General features: G+C 43.8%; 1 protein-coding gene across 2 annotated transcripts in view; it reads right to left on the bottom strand.

The window, feature by feature from the left end:
- Positions 1-4,614: 4,614 nt before the first annotated feature.
- Positions 4,615-22,874, bottom strand: part of LOC124622456 (probable 4-coumarate--CoA ligase 1) — a 169,579-nt gene continuing 151,319 nt past the window's right edge. For both annotated transcript variants that reach the window (XM_047148160.1, XM_047148158.1), the window contains exons 7-9: positions 22,500-22,694; positions 16,993-17,158; positions 4,615-4,921 (exon numbers count right to left, since the gene is read on the bottom strand). In XM_047148160.1, coding sequence (XP_047004116.1) covers positions 4,779-4,921; positions 16,993-17,158; positions 22,500-22,694 — 504 coding nt within the window. In that variant the 3' untranslated portion in view covers positions 4,615-4,778. The remainder of the gene's footprint in view (positions 4,922-16,992; positions 17,159-22,499; positions 22,695-22,874) is intronic.

The raw sequence follows: 22,874 nt of genomic DNA, 5'->3' as shown, positions 1-22,874 counted from the left end.
GGCCTTCCTTGGAGAGCAGATGTGTGATCGCTATTCAGCTCCATCATCTTTACCTGTACTTGACACTATTTTGCACGAAGAAGGGTATAAGAATCCCTTCAAACCATACAGGACCAGTATTTATCCTTTCCGGAACAAACGGAAGGTGTTTTGAATGCTATCAATTTTTCTAGACCATATTAGGCATGATATTGTGTTGTAATTTTGGTGGATCTATATTTTGTCCATATTCTGTATGTCTACAAGAAGTCTGCAACAAGTACTCTCTTCTTACAGTGCGCCTCTTTTTGGGTAGACGACACGTGCAACTTACCTTTTAAAAACAGCTTGTAATGCCTGTATACATGATCAATCGCCTAAAACTCGCAGCACAAATATTGTGGAAATGGAAAGTGCTGTTTAGAGCGGTTTTCAAAGAACGATTTGTAGTCAGGGGCTCGTATTTACAGCCAATCAGCAGGTTGTAATAAAACTTAGAAAGTATGTTTTCAGTGCATACACACTTGTTTAAAATGGAACAATGCCTATTGACATTAACACACTGAAAACAGAATAAATTAGAATGTCAGTGCTGTTAAATGCAGGATTCTATTGCAAGTCGTTTACGAGAATTGCATTTTGAAAAGTTTCCACACAGACAATTGTTTGTGCCTTTCAACCTGAGTATTTACTAGGTACAATGTTGTTATGTTTGATTACAGTGTGCTTGTGGGTTTCGTGAGTGCACTGCGGCTTGCTACTCAGTATGTGACAGTCTAAGCAGCTGGTCGTGATATGACGATCAGACTTACCAATGTAGAAAAGGCCGACATGTTCATGGCATATGGAGGGTGTAGGATCAATGCAGTTCGTCGTCAGACGGCATATGCGACAATGTATCTGGGCAGCTATTTATCAGCCTCTTCGACCAGTTACATGAAAGTGGTAGTGTAACACCTAGACAACGTATCAGAAGGAAGCAAGTGACGACATAAGAGGGGAAATTAACGTTCTTGCTGCTGTTGCTGTCGAGGTGCACGTTAGCTCCCGCGCAATAGCACCAGCAAGTGGCAGGAGTCAGGCAGGTATTGATCCACACAGGTCCCAACCCTAACACACCTCTCATCAGCAAGAGCTGCGGGGAAACTATTAGAAGAATCGTGTCAACTTTTGTACATGGGCTTTAAGACAGGATACTCCAGATGTATCATGTAACTTGTTCAGTCATGACGCCACATTTACCAATAATGGCCAGGAAAACAGCCGTCAGGTGGAACGTCAGGGTACTTGGAGTGTAAATGTGTAGTGTAGAATAGTGAACCTTAGCTGATAGGCCCGTTTTTCGTAGACAGAACACTGAACGCGCCTGAGTATCGCAGCCTCCCAATAGACCACGGATGCTAGATAACGTTTCTGTGCAGACCAGGAGAAACCTTTGGCACCAAAATGATGGCTGTGCAGCCCGCAGTGCACGAATTACTACAACATGTTGAAACACGTATGTAACATAGCAGCGATGGCGAGGCATTGTAGCATCTGTGACCAGAGAGTATGCGCTTGACCGCGCGAGTGTTGCGAGCGGTTCTCTGTCAGTAGCAGTCAGTCAGTCGTTGCGAGTCTGTAGCTCTGTCTAGTTGAGAGCAGTACTCAGTTAGTAGTCGTCGCGTGCGGTACGCTAATAGTCGTTGCGAGTCGGTCAGTAGTAGCAGCCCAGTGCGGTTGTGTGATGTAGGCGGTCGGCAACACTGGTCAAGATGAGGAATAAGGTATACTGTTAATTAATATAATCATTAGATAATGAAAAATTTTATTTATTGTAATTATTCTCCAACAAGTCTCCCAATAATAATTTTTTATTTCAAAAGCATTTTCTCAAAAATTTAATTTTATTGAACTCAAGATTTCGTTGCACTTCCCATTTCATTCCACTTCTTTTGAAGAAAAATTCCACTAAAATCACAAAAAAAGAGAATATTATTATTTGCAATGCAGTTCCTTCAAGCGGTGCGCAACAACAAGAGCAGATATGTGACATCCATTTATTCTGAGGTAAGACTTTAATTCTGATTGTTTTACACAGGGCCAAAGACCGATATTTCGGTTTAATTGAATTTTCTTGTCACTGAATGGACTTTACTTTTGAAGGATTTATATTTGAGTCAGATTGCGAATTTCACATTTTTGTTGCCATTGTCAGTACATTTGATTGTGGGCAGGTTACGCATAGAGCAATGTCCATCAGCATTTCTAATTAGTATCGTCCTTTTCTTTTAAAATTTTTGTGGGGAGGTTACACTTGGCTCCCATTTCTATTGAGTATTGTCACTTTATTTCTTTTAAAATTACGGTGGGGAGGTTACAATGTCTTCACAAATCATTTAAAAGTCGTTGGACTGGATGCAGAGGGCCTGTGGCTTGGCCAGCCCGTTCCCCGGATTTCACGCATGTAGATTTTTTTAATGGGGAAAGCTGCTGAAAGACGCTGTCTACAAGAACATACCAACTACACACAATGACGTATTATTACAGTCTGGTCGGACATCTCCGATGAAATACTAGCACCTGTGCAGAAGTCGTTCCATACCATACTGCAAGCGTCTACTGCCGCTGCTGGTGGTCATTTTGAACACAACCTGATTATCAGTTGTCTGGCCAGAATCCACAGAACTAGGTTATGCAGTTGGGTAGTTCTCTGATGTGTGCTACCACAGGTACTGCACAAGTGTCGGCGTGGGAACTTTTCAAAAGACGGTATTTTGTAAACGACTCACGCTAGAATCCTGCAACAAACGCCCCTGACATTCTAATGTAACATACTTTTAGTTTGTTAATGTCAATAGGCATTGTTCCGTTTAAAAAAAGTGTATGTTTGCACAAAAACACAATTTCTAAGTATTATTACCCTCTGCTGATTGGCTAACAATACGAGCCTCTGATCACCGATCCATTCTGTGAAAACAGATCAGTATTGTACTTTCCATTTCCGCAATATTTGCGGTCCAAGTTTTAGGTGATTGATCCTGTATCTGAATTACTTGAGCTGTTCTTAAATTATAACACCTTGACATATCCAATTTGCTTATAAAATGATCTACAGATGAGTAAAATTGCTATTTACACTCTGCCGTCCAGCGACACCACAGTGGTGTCGTGCGCGAAATAGCGGTCAACGGCCTGCGACACCACAATGGTGTTGTGAGCATAGTATCGCGCAGTGGCCGGCGACAGCATTCTGTTGGTGTTTTGTTTAGGTAACAAGAAGTTACATATGTCAACAAGTTTTTTGTTTTTATAAGTACTTGTACCCTTTCATCATCATAGACGAAAGAGACGATACGATTGTTTACTATGAATGCGCGGAGCAAAACTTGGAGGTGGCTACTACACCGCGTACGTCTCATCATGTTCCGGTTGACAGACTTTTCGGTCACATAAAGCAACACCAACTAACAGGCCTACGTATTTCCGAAACGAATAAATGAAAACGAAGAAACTACCATGTATGTTGGAAAAAAACCAAGTTACTGTGCAAATCTTGTGGAGTTGCGTTGCATCTGTTTTGCTGCATAAGAGAAATACTAAGCACCAAAGACAATGCAAATAAAGAAATTGATGAAACAAACAAATTTGGTATTTATTTACGTATGTGTATCTTCGAAATTTCATGAAAGTAAGGGAACAGGGTTGAGAACTTATGAGAACTAACGATGAGATTAGTAAAACGTTACACTTTGTAATGTCCTGATAATATCAAGAACGGCCTGCGACAAGCCAAGTAATCCGAATTAGCGCTGCAGGCGCCAAGCGAATAAATTTGTACGAGACGTGCGGACAGCAAAGTGTTAAGTATACATAGTCCTCTTTCGTCGAAAAACAATAGCGAGAAAATATGTTAACTGAACGAAAATTTCATACAAAACGGACAACCGCAGTTTGTCAACATTGGTATAAAACTATTGATCAAATTTTTGACATCATTTCAATATTGTCGGCGCGGCACTAATTGGTCCATCTATTATAAGAATTTCACAGCGAATTTATGCAATTTGGACGTGGTATTTACAAGAATAGTACGGATAGTGCTGTCGCAGGTACTTCGAAGTTTTTCCAATTGCCGAGCCATTTCATTCCCAGACTGTGATGCATCTGTTATTTATCAGCGTCTGTAGTAAATGCAGAACATGTATTCTCTCCTGTCATTGTCAGTGGTATTCCGCAGTGGTCTTAGCGTCGGAAGATATCTATAGCGAGTCTTTTGCGACACGAGTCCCCACAAGTACAATACCTGGCGACAGAATAAAGTGAACCGCCGTGACATTTATCTACGCGTTTAGATATCGATCCAGCGGTATAAAATTTTGTATTCGCTTGTGGGCAACGTAGCGTGCCGAACTCAGCATGAACACCATATTCACCATGATTATCGTCATCACATTAATCGTCATCTATGGTGCAGATGACGACTGTCAGATCCTAATTGTAACCTCCAAACCTCCACAATTCACGGAATAATTATTTATGACTCAGCTGTTTGTATGCTTTATTTTCAGTGTAGTGGAGTGGAGAAGAATACCAATCGCTTCTGTTATGGCAGGTGAAGGAATGTGGAGTTTACATTGATGAATAAACTGCACATATAGACAATTACGACTTTATTTATAAGGAAACCAGAGATGTGTTAATCACTTTGTAACATGAGTAATGCTTTGATACGACAGTAGAATACTAGGGAACTCTCCTGACTCGCCCGTAACTACTTGTGAGTGCTCTCAGATCACTGGCTGATACGAGGGCTGCCGTCACTGCGCCGTCTGCTCGGCTTGTGCGGCGAGAGTCTGCAGGAGGTTGGCCCTCTTCACTTTGCCCACCACCGTCCTAGGGATGGACGACACAAAGTGGACGCCGCCCCGTAGGTGCTTGTACGGGTAGCTGGACAACTTGTCTGCAACACACACACAGGGTGCCGTTTCATCGTTGCTTTTCAGACAGACAAATTTATGGTTATATTTTTCGTGCGTTTAATGCAATAGGACAGACATGCATCACATATCGCATAAAAACTAAAAAACTAAAAAAACTAAATCATCTTATCAGTTAGGAAGGAAACGTGTTTTGATTAATGCACTACCATTGACATACATTTCTCTCAATATAGCAAACATACAACAGTAAGGTTAAAAGGACCAAAATAAACTTCACAGTTCATCATTAACCTCTTATCGTCCACTACTGGATACAAAGCTATTCCAAGATCCTGCACACGTTACCGTCATCTGCTTTTGGCATCCATATTTTTTATGCTTATTTTTATATTTTAACACATTTTCCATGAGGTCAACCTCTAGCTCTTTTCTCATCACTCGGGATTCAACACAGTCTTCTTCGTCCATCTCGCATCCTTTGTCTCACTATATGAGCAGCCCCTTTCCATTTACTTATTCAAAGGGCATTAACCGCATCTGGCATCGATATGAATCGATGGTAACAGGTGAAAATTTGTGTCGGATTTGGACTCGAACCCGGATCTCCCTCTTGACTCCAGCGACCGCCGACTGCCGTCTGTGTCACGTCTGCTGTGCAACGAGCTACGTTAACTGTATTTTTCTTACTTGTCACTTCTTCTTCCGTGTGTTTTTGCTTTTAGGAAGCTTTAACTGTCGAGTGCTAGTAATAGTATTCCACAGATTTCGTGTTTGTTTTGAGTACAGTCAGAGATAGTCCCTTTAATCAGCCATAGTGCCAGTAGTGTCAGTGTCGTCGTAACTGCCGTCTGTGTCACGTCTGCTGTACAACTAGCTACGTTAATTTAAGTATTAACTATATTTTTCTTACTTGTCACTTCTTCTTCCGTGTGTTTTTGCTTTTAGGAAGCTTTAATTGTCGAGTGTTAGTAATAGTGTTCCATAGATTTCGTGTTTGTTTTGAATACAGTCAGAGAGAGTCCCTTTAGACAGCCATAGTGCCAGTAGTGCTAGTGTTTGTTTTGAATACAGTCCAGAGACAGGTAGTGCTATTTTTATTGTTTTCTACAAGAAGTGTCTAGTAACCACAGTTTAGTCAACTATCAGCAGCCTTTAGTGAATTAGCAGTCTAGTTAAAAGTTGATTAACTCTCTACAGTAAACTGATTTCTTAGGATGGATAGGATGTGTGACTGCTGTGTAAGGACGCAACTATCAGCCGCCTTTAGTGAATTAGCAGTCTAGTTAAAAGTTGATTATCTCTCTACAGTAAACTGATTTCTTAGGATGGATAGGATGTGTGACTGCTGTGTAAGGACGCAGGAGGAGCTGGCCACTGTTCGCGAACAGCTGAACTTGTTGATGGCCGCGGTCAGCCGTCTTCAGGCTGCTGCCTCGGAGTGTAGCGGCAGTGGGGAGTCTGGTGTGTCGCATGGTACACTCCAGGTGTTACATGCTTCACCCACTGTCCCTGCTGTCGAGACATCTTCGCGGGTACCGGGCGCGGTTGGACCACCCTCTCCCCAAGGGGAGTGGCGGGTTCAGAGGCGTTCGCGGCGCACGAGGCGGAGGGTCAATGTGGAGGCTGGCCGTGTGGCATCGCCCGCTCTGCCTGTGAGTGGACATGTGGCCGCTCCTTCAGCAAGGTCCGAGTAGGCACGCGGGGGGAGGGGTTTATTAGTGATTGGGAGCTCCAACGTTAGACCGGTGATGGAGCCCCTTAGGGAAATAGCAGAAAGGTCGGGGAAGAAGGCCAGTGTTCACTCTGTCTGCTTGCCGGGAGGTCTCATTCGAGATGTGGAGGAGGCCCTGCCGGCGGCGATAGAGAGCACTGGGTGCACCCGACTGCAAATTGTTGCTCATGTCGGTACCAATGACTCCTGCCGTCTGCGTTCAGAGGTCATCCTCAGTTCGTATAGGCGGTTGGCGGAGTTGGTGAAGGCGGAAAGCCTCGCTCGCGAGGTGGAATCTGAGCTAACTATTTGTAGCATCGTTCCCAGAAGCGATCGCGGTCCTCTGGTTTGGAGCCGAGTGGAAGGCTTAAACCAGAGGCTCAGACGATTCTGCGGAGATCTGGGGTGCAAATTTCTCGACCTCCGCCATCGGGTGGAGAAATGTAGGGTGCCCCTGAAAAGGTAAGGCGTGCACTGCACGCACGAAGCGGCTACAAGGGTAGCGGAGTACGTGTGGAGTACGTATGTGGGTTTTTTAGGTTAGAGAATTCTCCCTAGGCCCGACAAGACGCCTCCTGAGACGCGGCAAGGTAGGAGTGGGCAAAATGCAACAGGGAATAACAATATTAATCTGCTAATAGTAAACTGCAGGAGCGTCTATAGAAAGGTCCCAGAACAGCTCTCATTAATAAACGGTCACAATGCCCACATAGTACTAGGGACAGAAAGTTGGCTGAAACCAGATGTAAACAGTAATGAAATTCTAAACTCAGATTGTAATGTATACCGCAGAGACAGGCTGGACAGTGTTTATAGCGATAAGAAGTACAATAGTATCGAAGGATATTGACGGAGATCCGAAATGTGAAATAATTTGGGTGAAGGTCACGGTTAAAGCAGGCTCAGACATGGTAATTGGATGTCTCTATAGGCCCCCTGGCTCAGCAGCTGTTGTGGATGTGCACCTGAAGGATAATTTAGAAAATATTTCGAGTAGATTTCCCCACCATGTTATAGTTCTGGGTGGAGATTTTAATTTGCCGGATATAGACTGGGAGACTCAAACGTTCATAACGGGTGGCAGGGACAAAGAATCCAGTGAAATTTTTTAAAGTGCTTTATCTGAAAACTACCTTGAGCAGTTAAACAGAGAACCGACTCATGGCGACAACATATTAGACCTTCTGGTGACAAACAGACCCGAACTATTTGAAACAGTTAACGCAGAACAGGGAATCAGCGATCATAAAGCGGTTACTGCATCGATGATTTCAGCCGTAAATAGAAATATTAAAAAAGGTAGGAAGATTTTTCTGTTTAGCAAAAGTGACAAAAAGCAGATTTCAGAGTACTTGATGGCTCAATACAAAAGTTTTGTCTCAAGTACAGATAGTGTTGAGGATCAGTGGACAAAGTTCAAAACCATCGTTCAATATGCGTTAGATGAGTATGTGCCAAGCAAGATCGTAAGAGATGGAAAAGAGCCACCGTAGTACAACAACCGAGTTAGAAAACTGCTGCGGAAGCAAAGGGAGCTTCACAGCAAACATAGACATAGCCAAAGCCTTGCAGACAAACAAAAACTACGCGAAGCGAAATGTAGTGTGAAGAGGGCTATGCGAGATTCGTTCAATGAATTCGAAAGTAAAGTTCTATGTACTGACTTGGCAGAAATCCTAAGAAATTTTGGTCTTACGTCAAAACGGTAGGTGGATCACAACAAAATGTCCAGACACTCTGTGACCAAAATGGTACTGAAGCAGGCGATGACTGACTAAAGGCCGAAATACTAAATGTCTTTTTCCAAAGCTGTTTCACACAGGAAGACTGCACTGTAGTTCCTTCTCTAGATTGTCGCACAGATGACAAAATGGTAGATATCGAAATAGACGACAGAGGGGTAGAGAAACAATTAAAATTGCTCAAAAGAGGAAAGGCCGCTGGACCTGATGGGATGCCAGTTCGATTTTACACAGAGTACGCGAAGGAACTTGCCCCCCTTCTCGCAGCGGTGTACCGTAGGTCTCTAGAAGAGCGTAGCGTTCCAAAGGATTGGAAAAGGGCACAGGTCATGCCCGTTTTCAAGAAGGGACGTCGAAGAGATGTGCAGAACTATAGACCTTCTAACAACCCTACCACAACAAAGGTCAAAATTTAATGATTGTGGTGTTGCTCACGCTGCTAAATACTGCATTTTTCGGCAACAACGATCATATTATGTGGCAGGTGTCATTAGAGCACAGCTAATAAAGTCTTTTCATGTAATAATCAAAAAACTAGGCACTCATCTTTTTGTGTTTCCCTCGCTGGTCTCGTCGTAAAATCATGGCTCAATCGTTGAAAATCTAGGTGGTTATGATTCCAAGCTCGGATGCAAAGAGGCCTAGATTTTACTCTGCTATATTCAAAAGTTATGTAGATGCGCTTCACAAACCATCCTTGAAGATTACGCTTTTGTTGAAAACATCTTCCTCACATTTTATAAGCCAACTACAATATGCATCTTTCCAACATGACGTCCAAGACTTGACTTTCTCAACGTCCGACTCTCTAACAAGTTAACAACTTACTAACAATCGCTTACGCGCCCAAAAATCAGAGTTACAAGTACGTCTAAGATCATAGTGACAAAAGAAAGAATACACATAAGAATAATATCATTGCAATAGAAACATATCGATGTATCACAAATGAAATCAAATCTGAATTTTGTCTCAGAAATATGTCAACTACTTTGCAGAAACACAGTAGAATATTACTGGTATCGAGAGGTGAGCTGCCGTAATGGTTACGTAATTCAAATACCATTACAACCTATATCTCTAACGTCTATCAGCTGCAGAATTTTGGAACACGTATTATGTTCCAGTATAATGACTTTTCTGGAGACTAGAAATGTACTCTGTGGGAATCAGCATGGGTTTCGAAAAAGACGATCGTGTGAAACCCAGCTCGCGCTATTCGTCCACGAGACTCAGAGGGCCATAGACACGGGTTCCCAGGTAGATGCCGTGTTTCTTGACTTCCGCAAGGCGTTCGATACAGTTCCCCATAGTCGTTTAATGAACAAAGTAAGAGCATATGGACAATCAGACCAATTGTGTGATTGGATTGAAGAATTCCTAGATAACAGAACGCAGCATGTCATTCTCAATGGAGAGAAGTCTTCCGAAGTAAGAGAGAGTTCAGGTGTGCCGCAGGGGAGTGTCGTAGGACCGTTGCTATTCCCAGTATACATAAATGACCTTGTGGATGACATCGGAAGTTCACTGAGGCTTTTTGCGGATGATGCTGTGGTATATCGAGAGGTTGTAACAATGGAAAATTGTGCTGAAATGCAGGAGGATCTGCAGCGAATTGACGCATGGTGCAGGGAATGGCTATTGAATTTCAATGTAGACGAGTGTAATGTGCTGCGAATACATAGAAAGAAAGATCCCTTAACATTTAGCTACAATATAGCAGGTCGGCAACTGGAAGCAGTTAATTCCATAAATTATCTGGGAGTACGCATTAGGAGTGATTCAGAATGGAATGATCATATAAAGCTGATCGTCGGTAAAGCAGATGCCAGACTGAGAGTCATTGGAAGAATCCTAAGGAAATGCAGTCCGAAAACAAAGGAAGCAGGTTACAGTATGCTTGTTCGCCCACTGCTTGAATACTGCTCAGCAGTGTGGGATCCATATCAGAGAGTGTTGATAGAAGAAATAGAGAAGATCCAACGGAGAGCAGCGCGCTTCGTTACAGGATCATTTAGTAATTGCGAAAGCGTTACGGAGATGATAATAAACTCCAGTGGAAGACTCTGCAGGAGAGACGCTCAGTAGCTCGGTACGGGCTTTTGTTGAAGTTTCGAGAACATACCTTCACCGAAGAGTCAAGCAGTATATTGCTCCCTCCTACGTATATCTCGCGAAGAGACCATGAGGATAAAATCAGAGAGATTAGAGCCCACACAGAGGCATACCGACAATCCTTCTTTCTACGAACAATACGAGACTGGAATAGAAGGGAGAACCGATAGAGATACTCAAGGTGCACTCCGCCACACATCGTCAGGTGGCTTGCGTAGTATGGATGTAGGTGTAGATGTAGATGTAGACCGCTTCGGCCATTCGAGTACGCTTCCCAACCGACAAAAATCCTTGCTTGTTACACACTACTAGCATTGGTTGGGTTGTTTTGGGGGAAGAGTCCAAACTGCGAGGTCATCGGTCTCATCGGATTAGGGAAGGACGGGGTGGGAAGTCGGCCTTATCCTTTCAAAGGAACCATCCCGGCATTTGCCTGGAGCGATTTAGGGAAATCACGGAAAACCTAAATCAGGTTTGTCGGACGCGCGATTGAACAGCCGTCCTCCCGAATGCGAGTCCAGTGTGCTAGTACTAGCACGGTGTCGATACCCATGAACCCCTTACTCGCCATTTCGAATTGAATGGATTTTTGGTCGATGTCACGTTATATATATATTCTTTCGGACAAGTGTAGCATTTGTAGATTTAGATAAGCTTTTTGACGATGTTGACTGGATACACTTTTTGAAATTCTGAAGATACCAGCAATAAAATACACAGGGCGAAAGTTTACGTATGATTTCTGTAGAAACCATACTGTAGTTACAAGATTCAAAAGGAATGAAAGGGACATAGCAATTGATACAGGCGGGAGATATAACTCTAGCCTAACCGCAATTTTATTCAATCTGTACCTCGATGTAACAGTAAAGAAAACCAAGGGTGAGAGGTGAACAAAGTTTACGGAGAAGAAATGTGAGGACTTTAAGTTCTGCCTATGATAACGTAAATCTATCAGAGACAGCAAAGGCTTGGAAGAGTGGAGTCTTGAAAAAATATTGTAATATAAACACGGATAAAAGTAAAGCAAGGATAAAGGAATGCAATGGAATTAATAAGGCGATGCCGAGGGAATTAGATTAGGAAATGAGACAGTAAAAGTAGTAAATAAGTTTTGACATCCGTGTAGTAAAGTAAGTGATGGCATAAGTGGGGAGGATTTGAAATGCAGTCTCGCGATGTGGTGCTACAGAAAAATGATGATGATTGGATGGTATACTGGATAAGTAATAAAGAGATACTTAATATAATTGGGGAGGAAAGAAATTTATGGCACAACTTGACTGAAAAAGGGATCCACTGATATGATACATCCGGAAATATAAAGGAATGGGAAAGGAGAGGGGACGAAGGCTTCATCACAGTAACGAAATGGATAAAACGGATGTGTTTCACAGTACGGCACAATTGAGGCTTATACAGGACTAACTAGCGTGGAGAACTACAACAAATCATTTCTGAACGGTAAAACTATTTTAAACATTCACCTAGGCTGTAAAACTCTTTATACGGTAACCTTTCGTCGTGTATCACATTACATTGCTGGCCAGTTTTGGCAATCTCTAATCGTTGCTGCGGTCTTACGCCACCTCATGTGGGCCTGTATGGCCACATGATATCACTGTACTGGTCCAAGTCGCACCCAGCCTCTTGGTGCATCAATCACTTCCCCATGATCGACTACTGCTTCCTGCGGAGAGCGTCTATCATTGGGCCAAAGAGTGGGAAGTCTGAAGGTCTGAGATCCGGGCTGTTGGGTGGATGAGGAAGACTGTGAGCTCCTATTGGGTGCGCAGCCTTGTGAGGCCTTGCGTTACCATGAAGAAGGAGCCGTTCATTTGCATCTTTGTGGCGACGAACATGCTGAAGTTGTTTCTTCAGTTTCTGGAGGGTAGCACAATACATTCCGAGTTGATCGTTGCACATAAGGGAAGACATCAAACAGAATAATCCCGTCAGAGACCCAGAAGACCATCGCCATGCCTTTACCGGCAGAGACAGAGTGGCTTTGAACTTTTTCTTCGGAGTAAGGGTGGTGTGGCACCGTTTTGTTTCGGTTCGAAGTGATGAACCCATCTTTCATCGTCTGTGACGATATTCGGCAAAAAATGGTCACTATCAGCCCTGCACCTCGCAAGCAATACCGCACAGATGGTTCTTCGTTCGAGGAACCCGGAGGACACACGTCTTTGAGTACCCCAACTTGTGGACGAGTGGGTCAGCACTACCAACAGAGCCGTCCAATTGTGCAGCGAGATGTTTGTTTGTGGTCCGTCTATCACCTCGAACGAGTGTCTGCACACTACAGCATTGCAGGAGCCGTAGCTGTGTGCGGACGGTCGGCACGCGGGAGATCGAACGGGTTTGCGCGACCTTGTTCTCTATGACCACACAACGACTCACCATGCTTTTGTTTACTGCCATGTCTCCGTCGAGATTCTGCAAGCGCCTATGAATATCCGCAAAGCTCCGATTTTCCGAGAAGAGAAACTCCGTAACAAACAGCTCTCTGCTTGGAACGCACCTCCGCTACAGCCGTCATTCTTAAGGCTACGGTAGTGGCACCTCCTGTCGGAACTTTATATGAAACTATAGATACTGAATCGGGAATATTCCTCGATGTACCACAACGGATTCCGCATTTTTTCAATCGAAATTTGCGGAGAAAAAATCTGTCGCTCTTCTAATTGCTCACATTTTCTCACTTAGTGAGACGTATTGGCAGGACTATGTTGTCCAACCCTTCCTGGAATGTATTCTCCCGCATTTTTTCAATCGAAATTGGCCGGGGAAAACGTGTGTTGCATTACTTATTGAACGCCCCCTGCATCACAAATATGACACACGTATGACCGATGCATCTGCATTTGAAAATGGCCACATGGAATGTGATAGATGATACGATAAATACCACCTAGCGTATGGAATCTGACAGCCTAGGTGGATTTTAAAAATGTTTTTATCATTCAGAAATTAAGGCGAGGCTGTGGACCTTCACACGAAGAAACTAATTCATCAAAACCAGTTTTCGAAATGAAAATCGCATTAACCATGGTCTATCACATACTCAATATTTTTCCCTACCTTCTTTTTGGGCCCAACAGCCAACTTTCCCATACTCGTTGGACAGCGCGCAACCCGCATCCGTTAGATAGAACTGCGAGTATACGTCCGAAATATTAGTTGAACATTATGTTTTTCTTCTAAATGTCAAGTCTTTAAGTCCCAGAAATTTAGTGTAGACACGTAGTCTTTTTTTATACATAAAGGCGATCATTTCCTTCGAAGATATCTAGAAAATTTGTTTCATAAGCAAGCGAAGAGCAAATCCCTCTTTGAAGGAACATCACGATAATGCCATGTAACACGGCCTCAAGCCTCGGTAACGGCCTCAGTTCGCCGAGGAAGGGAGGCGACAAGTTGCTTCATGTATGCCATAACCATCAGAAGAAACTCAGTGATTGGATCCCCAAATGCCGCAAAGCAACGTGCATGTTTATTGCTACGTTTCACCAGACATTTTGTATGGGATGAAGATGGGGTCATTTAACGCACCAGTCGTAGTGGGATACGGTCCCTGGACGTTCGCCACCCCAGAGACGTTAGCGTTCAGCGCTACGAACACGGCTGTTGTCATCTTGGAAAGTACCAGTATCTCCAGCGTACTCATCATGAAGTTGTAGAACAAAGGGCAACACTTGGTCAGTGAGAATGTAGATGTAAACATATCGGCTTATATTAAATAGGGAAACAGTTCCTAATGTTCTGCAAAATTATGTTTACTAGCATCACCTGTAGTCGAAATTCGACCAGCAGTGTCGATGTCATAAAAATATAACTGCCCATCACAGGGAGAACGACCATACGTTGAACTCATTGGACATGACATATCTTGCATTGATACACTCCACGTAAAACTGTGTCTGAAATTTTAGTCTCAGAGCTGACCACAGCAAATACTGTATTATAGCTACGAATACGAGTATTGCTGAAATAATTCTTTGATTTCTCTTTAATGGTTTGATCATTTGAAGTGAGCCTTCATACAGTGCGTTGAAAAATAAATTTGTATTAACAGCGGTAAATTATATTACCCCTATGACAATACAACGTAAAAGTCGTTGTATCACGTAAAATAACGTCAGTTGCGAAATGTTTTGCATCACAAAATCAGCATTGTAAATTCATCAAACCGCAGTTATAACTCTCAAAATTATTTGGAATTGCATTCAGTGCACATCTAAATGTCTGTTTCGAAACAACAATAGATTTATCATTACTGATGTCCAGATTATTCCTACTACTTTGTCTACGCAAAGATTGTGTGTCTCTAGGTCTTTGTCTTTCAGACCGACCCGTTAGCGATTTTTTCGAGGTACAGCTTAAAGCAAGTGTAGTTTCTGTGTAAAAAGGGAAGCTGTAGCTATTTAAACTGATGAAATTGAAAATTAGGAACGAAGTTCAGATTTGATGGTAACGGCCGCAAATGAAGACAGAGTTAGTTCCTTTACCTTAAACAAAAGTTAGCGAGAAAACGTAATGTACAGTCTTGTGTTTCCCGCGAAAGTTTCGTTGTGTCGCCGTTTTGTTTTCCTCTGCTGACAACATCAATGGGCTCGCAGTCGTGGCATTGTAGCTGCCGGTAATACACTGATAAGCCAGAAATTCATTATTACCTACCTAATAGCCGATATGTCCACTTTTGACAAGGATGGCAGCGGCAACGTGTCGTGGCATCGAAGCAATGAGGCCTCGGGAAGTCGCTGGAGGGATCTGGCACCATATCTGCACACCCAAGTCATCTAATCCCCTTAAATTCCGAGGACGGCGGGGGAGGGGGGGGGGCGATGAGTTGTGACGTCACGTTGAATCACATCCCAGATGTGTGCAGTCGGATCCAAATCTGGCGAGATGGGGAGGCCACTACAGTTCTCCTTGGCCGTCATGATGACTTGCACGAGCTCCACTGGACACACAGATGCCCACGTGAACGTTTCCCATATCATAATGGAGCTGCCGCCAGCTTATCTCCGTCCCTCAGGAGCTGTTTCCCTGGAAGAAGACGGATTTGCGCCCTCCCATCAGCATGGTGAAAAAGATATCGGGATTCATCAGGCTATGCGAAGCCCTAGCACTGCGCCAGCGTCACAGGAGGCTATCAGAAGACGGAAGAGTTGCTAATTTTGCGAAGAAAGAGGAATATCACTTTAACTTTGAGTGTTGTTCTATGCTTTATTTACATAACATTTTCTCTGATGATATTATTACTGCTAATGTAGGCGAAATATATTGCCTTTAGATAGACGCAGACGTTGTGGATTATTGCTGAGTGGGTCATTGTCGGTCTTCAATGGGCATAATTCCGGGTTCGACCCCAGTTGATCTTGTGACTTTTTGTTCGTCAGTTATCGCTTCTTTCACTTCCGCAAACGATATATTAATGTGAATAATGTCAAACTGCGCCGTGATTTGGATTCTACGTTGGGCTGTAGGCTCTCCTATAACTGGCTCGATAAATCAGTTATGAGGTCAGAGGAAAGCAGCTCCGACATGGGTATACGTAATAAAGCATTGTATCGCTCAAGCCAACCTTCAGGATAAGGACAACTTTATTTCCTTATGTCATGACGAAGATCGGATGCGGAGCAGCTGTTTTGAAAATCAGAGAAATGGAAAAGTTTTCTTCCCGTGTGGAAACGTCGATTTTTTATGAGTCACTCCAAGTTTGAAATCCAGCTGTGTATTTTCTTTTACTACAAATGGCCAAAGTCAGAACTGCTCCCTTATTAGACGTTCTCGATTTTTTCTAATTTGCACGTCAAAACCAACGATATTATTGCCACTTTAAATTCAGTCTCCATCTGTGACCCTTACCGTTCCCTTATAACAGTCTCTTAGTTTTAGAAAACAAAATTTGCTTATACACTAGCAGAAATAGCAGTAATTTTAGACAGTTTTCTTCTTTCCTGCATTTCTAATTGTTGTGAAGCACACACGAATACCATAATCGTGGTCGATTTTAGCGGTCAAATGCATCAAAAACTTCTGACGTGAAGAGAAGGTAATCACTTGGACTCACCTAACTGAACTTCCCACCCTTTCCGACCAGCTAGAGAAAATCGGAGACACTGCCTCCGGAACACCCAGCTCACGACTGGCTGATGTTATGGTGTGACGAACCCGTTTCTTGAGAGCGGTAATTGATCCCAGTTCCAACTCCCTCACATATGATTCTAGCTCACAGTAATACCGAGTTTTACCAATCCACTTTTGTCGATGGCTCTTCACTGAATGAGCTTAGAGCCACACTTACCTGTCTGGCTAGAAAAGAAATGATACTACTGTGCCTACGAGAGTAACTTCTCTCTGCAATCTTAGTTACTCATTGCTGGTGCACATCACCCCAGTTTTGAGTAATTTGGGCGTTTTCAGTGGTTTTTGCTGTTTTCAGGACATCAGAGTACTGGATCGCTAGTTTCGGATTTCAGTGGTAGTCTGTCGCTGGCCCTTGTCCCTTACGTACCAGCCACCAGGTCGACGAGCTGCTGTCGCGTGACCGAGGCGCCGGGCCGCAGGACGACGAAGCCGGTGGGGTGCTCCGTGTCTGTGGGGTGCGGCTTCCCCAGCACCACGGCGTCCGCCACGGCCGGGTGCGACACCAGCACAGACTCGATCTCTGAGGGAGACACCTGCAAAACAACGTAGGGAACACACTGTTTACTGGACACCGGGACTTCACTGTGACTGCAAGCACACTTTCAGAAGGCAACATACAGGGTGTGTAAATAAAGTTTCAAGACAGATCTTATCCTGAGTAGCGGTGCGCGCGCAGACCGGTCTCGCCACCTGCGCCAGGTGGTGGGGGGTGTTGGGTAAGCGAGCCAAACATCCGCATCCGCCGGCGAAACGCTGGAGCGAAAATATCGCATGTGCAGAGACTGTGGGTTTCGAAACGTCGTCGAGAAATCGCAGCGTCCAAAATGCAGCGCCTCTTGGAGCAGCGGTGTCCTATCAAATTTTGTGTAAAACTGAACAAAACCGGTACAGAAACGTTAAAAATGACTCAAAAGGCCTCTACAGAACACTCCATTTCAGATGTCATGGTTTTCATGTGGCACAAGAGGTTCAAAGATTGCCGCGAAGACTTGGAGGACAATGAACGCTCTGGAAGACCTTCAACGAGGCAAACTGACGAAAATCTGGCCAAAATGCATCAAATTTTAAACAGTAACCGACGTCTCGGAATCAGAATAATTGCAGATGAAGTGGGTTAGAATCACCAAACTGTATTTTAGATGGTGACAGAAGATCTAATGACGAGAAAAGTGTGTGCGAAACTTGTCCCGAAAGTGCTCTCGGATGAACAGAAGGACTGGCGCCTGGAAGTTTCGCAGGAAATGCTTGAACGTTTACAAACCGAACCTGATTTTTTGGACGAAGTGGTCACTGGTGAGGAGACCTGGGTCTTCGAATACGATCCAGAGTCGAAGAGGCAAAGCTTGGAGTGGCACACCACCTCATCACAAACCCGAAGAAAGCCTGTATCAGCAAGTCACGTGTGAAAAGCGTGTTCATTGCTTCCTTTCACGCAAAAGCAGTGATCCACAAAGTGTTAGCGCCTGTCGGACAGACTTTCAATGGTCAGTATTATACTGGAATGGTCCGCCGTTTAAGGGATCGAGTCCACCGAACTCGCCAGGAGAAGAAGGAGGACTGGGTGCTCCACCAAGACAAGGCGACCGTTCACACCTGCTTCGCTGGACTGAATTTTTGACCCGGTTCAATGTGGCAGCGCTGCCGCAGCCACCCTATAGCTCCAACCTCGCCCCAAGTGTTCCCCCAGATGAAGAGAGGCCTTAAAGGGAAGTAGTTTGACGGCGTCACCACGGTCCAAAAGGCTTCGACGAGGGTTTTGAACAGCATTCCGATTAAGGAGTTCCAGGGAGCCTACCAGCCTACCAGCAGCAGCGATGTCTGCATTCTCAAGGCACATATTCTGAAGAATTTTAGTCCGATGTATGAAAGTATTCAATAAATTTTGTGTTCTGAGACCAGTCTTGAAACTTTATTTACACACCCTGTATTCCAAATGCAATTAACAAATTGCCTGTCAGTTCCCGTCTCGGTTCCTTCGGCCGACGTTTGTTCGATGATTTATCTGAAATTTCACCAGCACAAGTGGCTGGCATTGTCAAAGCTTAACCCTCCATTTGCCGACGTGGAAGTACCTGCTGTAGACAAGAGCTATCACACCTGCTTGTTCAGAGAAGCCATAGAAATACACAAACAGTTTTGCGACCATGAAACTCATTGGCAAATGTGGGTGGACTGCCATTCCACGTCTGTTGTACTCTCCTCATTTAGCACCTTCAGAACTCCATGGCTTTGGGCCTACGAAAGATGGACTGTGTGGTCGACAGGTTCCAGTCTCAGACGTTGTTGTTTTTGTCTTCAGTTCTGAGACTGGTTTGATGCAGCTCTCCATGCTACTCTATCCTGTGCAAGCTTCTTCAACTCCCAGTACTTACTGCAACCTACATCCTTCTGAATCTGCTTAGTGTATTCATCTCTTGGTCTCCCTCTACGATTTTTACCCTCCACGCTGCCCTCCAGTGCTAAATTTGTGATCCCTTGATGCCTCAGAACATGTCCTACCAACCGGTACCATCTTCTTGTCAAGTTGTGCCACAAACTCCTCTTCTCCCCAATTCTATTCAATACCTCCTCATTAGTTATGTGATCTACCCATCTAATCATCAGCATTCTTCTGTAGCACAACATTTCGAAAGCTTCGTTCTCTTCTTGTCCAAACTATTTATCGTCCATGTTTCACTTCGATACGTGGCTACACTCCATACAAATACTTTCAGAAACTCCTTCCTGACACTTAAATCTATACTCGATGATAACAAATTTCTCTTCTTCAGAAACGCATTCCTTGCCATTGCCAGTCTACATTTTATATCCTCTCTACTTCGACCATCATCAGTTATTTTGCTACCCAAGTAGCAAAACTCCTTTACTACTTTAAGTGTCTCATTTCCTAATCTAGATCCCTCAGCATCACCCGACTTAATTCGACTACATTCCATTATCCTCGTTTTGCTTTTGTTGATGTTCATCTTATATCCTCCTTTCAAAACACTATCCATTCCGTTCAACTGCTCTTCCAAGTCCTTTGCTGTCTCTGACAGAATTACAACGTCATCAGCGATCCTCAACGTTTTTATTTCTTCTCCATGGACTTTAATACCTACTCCGAATTTTTCTTTTGTTTCCTTCACTGCTTGCTCAATATACAGATTGAATAACATCGGGGACAGGCTACAACCCTGTCTCACTCCCCTCCCAACCACTCCTTCCCTTTCATGCCCCTCGACTCTTATAACTGCCATCTGGTTTCTGTACAAATTGTAAATAGCCTTTCGCTCCCTGTATTTTACCCCCGCCACCTTTAGAATTTGAAAGAGTATTCCAGTCAACATTGTCAAAAGCTTTCTCTATGTCTACAAATGCTAGAAATGTAGGTTTGCCTTTCCTTAATCTTTCTTCTAAGGTAAGTCGTAGCGTCAGTATTGCCTCACGTGTTCCAATATTTCTACGGAATCCAAACTGATCTTCCCCGAGGTCGGCTTCTACCAGTTTTTCCATTTGTCTGTAAAGAATTCGTGTTAGTATTTTGCAGCTGTGACTTATTAAACTGATTGTTCGGTAATTTTCACATCTGTCAACATCTGCTTTCTTTGGGATTGGAATTATTATATTCTTCTTGAAGTCTGAGGGTATTTCGCCTGTCTCATACATCTTGTTCACCAGATGGTAGAGTATTGTCAGGACTGGCTCTCCCAAGGCGGTCAGTAGTTCCAATGGAATGTTGTCTACTCCCGGGGCCTTGTTTCGACTCAGGTCTTTCAGTGCTCTGTCAAACTCTTCACGCAGTATTGTATCTCCCATTTCATCTTCATCTACATCCTCTTCCATTTCCATAGTATTGTCCTCAAGTACAACGCCCTTGTATAGACCATCTGTATACTCCTTCCACCTTTCTGCTTTCCCTTCTTTCCATAGTACTGGGTTTCTATCTGAGCTCTTGATATTCATACAAATGGCTCTCTTTTCTCCAAAGGTCTCTCTAATTTTCCTGTAGGCAGTATCTATCTTACCCCTCGTGAGATAAGTCTCTACATCCTACATTTGTCCTCTAGCCATCCCTGTTTAGCCATTTTGCACTTCCTGTTGATCCCATTTTTGAGACGTTTGTACTCCTTTTTGCCTGCTTCATTTACAGCGTTTTTATATTTTCTCCTTTCATCAGTTAAATTCAATGTTTCTTCTGTTACCCAAGGATTTCTACTAGCCCTCGTCTTTTTACCTACTTGATCCTCTGCTGCCTTCACTACTACATCCCTCAGAGCTACCCATTCTTCTTGTACTGTATTTCTTTCCCCCATTCCTATCAATTGTTCCCTTATGCTCTCCCTGAAACTCTGTACAACCTCTGGTTCTTTCAGTTTATCCAGGTCCCATCTCCTTAAATTCCCACCTTTTTGCAGTTTCTTCAGTTTTAATCTACAGTTCATAAACCAATAGATTGTGATCAGAGTCCACATCTGCCCCTGGAAATGTCTTACAATTTAAAACCTGGTTCCCAAATCTCTGTCTTACCATTATATAATCTATCTGATACCTTCTAGTATCTCCAGGATTCTTCCATGTATACAACCTTCTTTTATGATTCTTGAACCAAGTGTTAGCTATGATTAAGTTATGCTCTGTGCAAAATTCTACCAGAGAGCTTCCTCTTTCATTTCTCTCCCCAATCCATATTCACCCACTATGTTTCCTTCTCTCCCTTTTCCTACTCTCGAATTCCAGTCACCCATGACTATTAAATTTTCGTCTCCCTTCACTACCTGAATAATTTCTTTTATCTCATCATACATTTCATCAATTTCTTTATCATCTGCAGAGCTAGTTGGCATATAAACTTGTACTACTGTAGTAGGCGTGGGCTTCGTGTCTGTCTTGGCCACAATAATGCGTTCACTATGCTGTTGGTGGTAGCTTACCCGCACTCCTATTTTTTTATTCATTATTAAACCTACTCCTGCATTACCCCTATTTGATTTTGTATTTATAACCCTGTATTCACCTGACCAAAAGTCTTGTTTCTCCTGCCACCGAACTTCACTAATTCCCACTATATCTAACTTTAACCTATCCATTTCCCTTTTTAAATTTTCTAACCTACCTGCCCGATTAAGGGATCTGAAATTTGACGCTCCGATCCGTAGAACGCCAGTTTTCTTTCTCCTGATAACGACGTCCTCTTGAGTAGTCCCCGCCCGGAGATCCGAATGGGGGACTATTTTACCTCCGGAATATTTTACCCAAGAGGACGCCATCATCATTAACCATACAGTAGAGCTGCATGCCCTCGGGAAAAGTTACGGCTGTAGTTTCCCCTTGCTTTCAACCGTTTGCAGTACCAGCACAGCAAGGCCGTTTTGGTTAGTGTTACAAGGCCAGATCAGTCAATCGTCCAGACTGTTGCCCCTGCAACTACTGAAAAGACTGCTGCCCCTCTTCAGGAACCACACGTTTGTCTGGCCTCTCAACAGATACCCCTCCGTTGTGGTTGCACCTACGGTATGGCCATCTGTATCGCTGAAGCATACGAGCCTCCCCACCAACGGCAAGGTCCATGGTTCATGGGGGTGGGGGGGGGGGTCAAGAACAAGTCTCAGATGCTGTCGTCAAAATAGCATGGTTGGCTGGCCGCAGCTGTTTGAAGTTTTTACCACCGCAGTGTAGATTCCTGTTTATTGTTGGCAAAAGTGTGAGACGAATGGTGACGACAAAGTGGAAAAAGCATAGTATACAGATGAAATCCTGCTGTATTTGTTTTATTGCCCTTTCTGTATCTGTGGTAATTTTCATGAAAACAAAAGAAGCATTAGAAACAGAATTTTTCCTCATAATAACGTTAGCACGTGGACTGTAGGCTAGTGAGCTTGCGCGGCTACTGACGTGTATGCCCTGGAACTTGATGAGCTCCTTGACGCGGTCCACGACGAATATCCAGCCGGTGGGCTCGTAGTGTCCGATGTCCCCGGTGTTGAACCACTGGTCCGGGCCCACCGCGTTGCAGGATGTGGGCCCACGGAAGTGCAGCTCGCCTTCCTGGCCAGGTCCCAGTGTTCGGCCCGTCTCCACGTCCACTACCTGCAGCATACAAAGGCGCCTGCTGGAGAGCGTAACCTTTCAAGACTAAGTGAGGGTATTGAAAGCGCTGTAGACCACTGGTGGTCAAACTGCGACCCGAATCAAGTTTTTATATTTTTGTGTTTTTACTTCGTGCAAATATAGAGTATTATACAAGATTTTTCGTGCGGTCGACTGTGC

This window comes from Schistocerca americana, chromosome 7, assembly GCF_021461395.2.
Source record: "Schistocerca americana isolate TAMUIC-IGC-003095 chromosome 7, iqSchAmer2.1, whole genome shotgun sequence".
NCBI classification, from domain to species: domain Eukaryota; kingdom Metazoa; phylum Arthropoda; class Insecta; order Orthoptera; family Acrididae; genus Schistocerca; species Schistocerca americana.
This window is presented reverse-complemented; position numbering and strand designations above follow the sequence as displayed.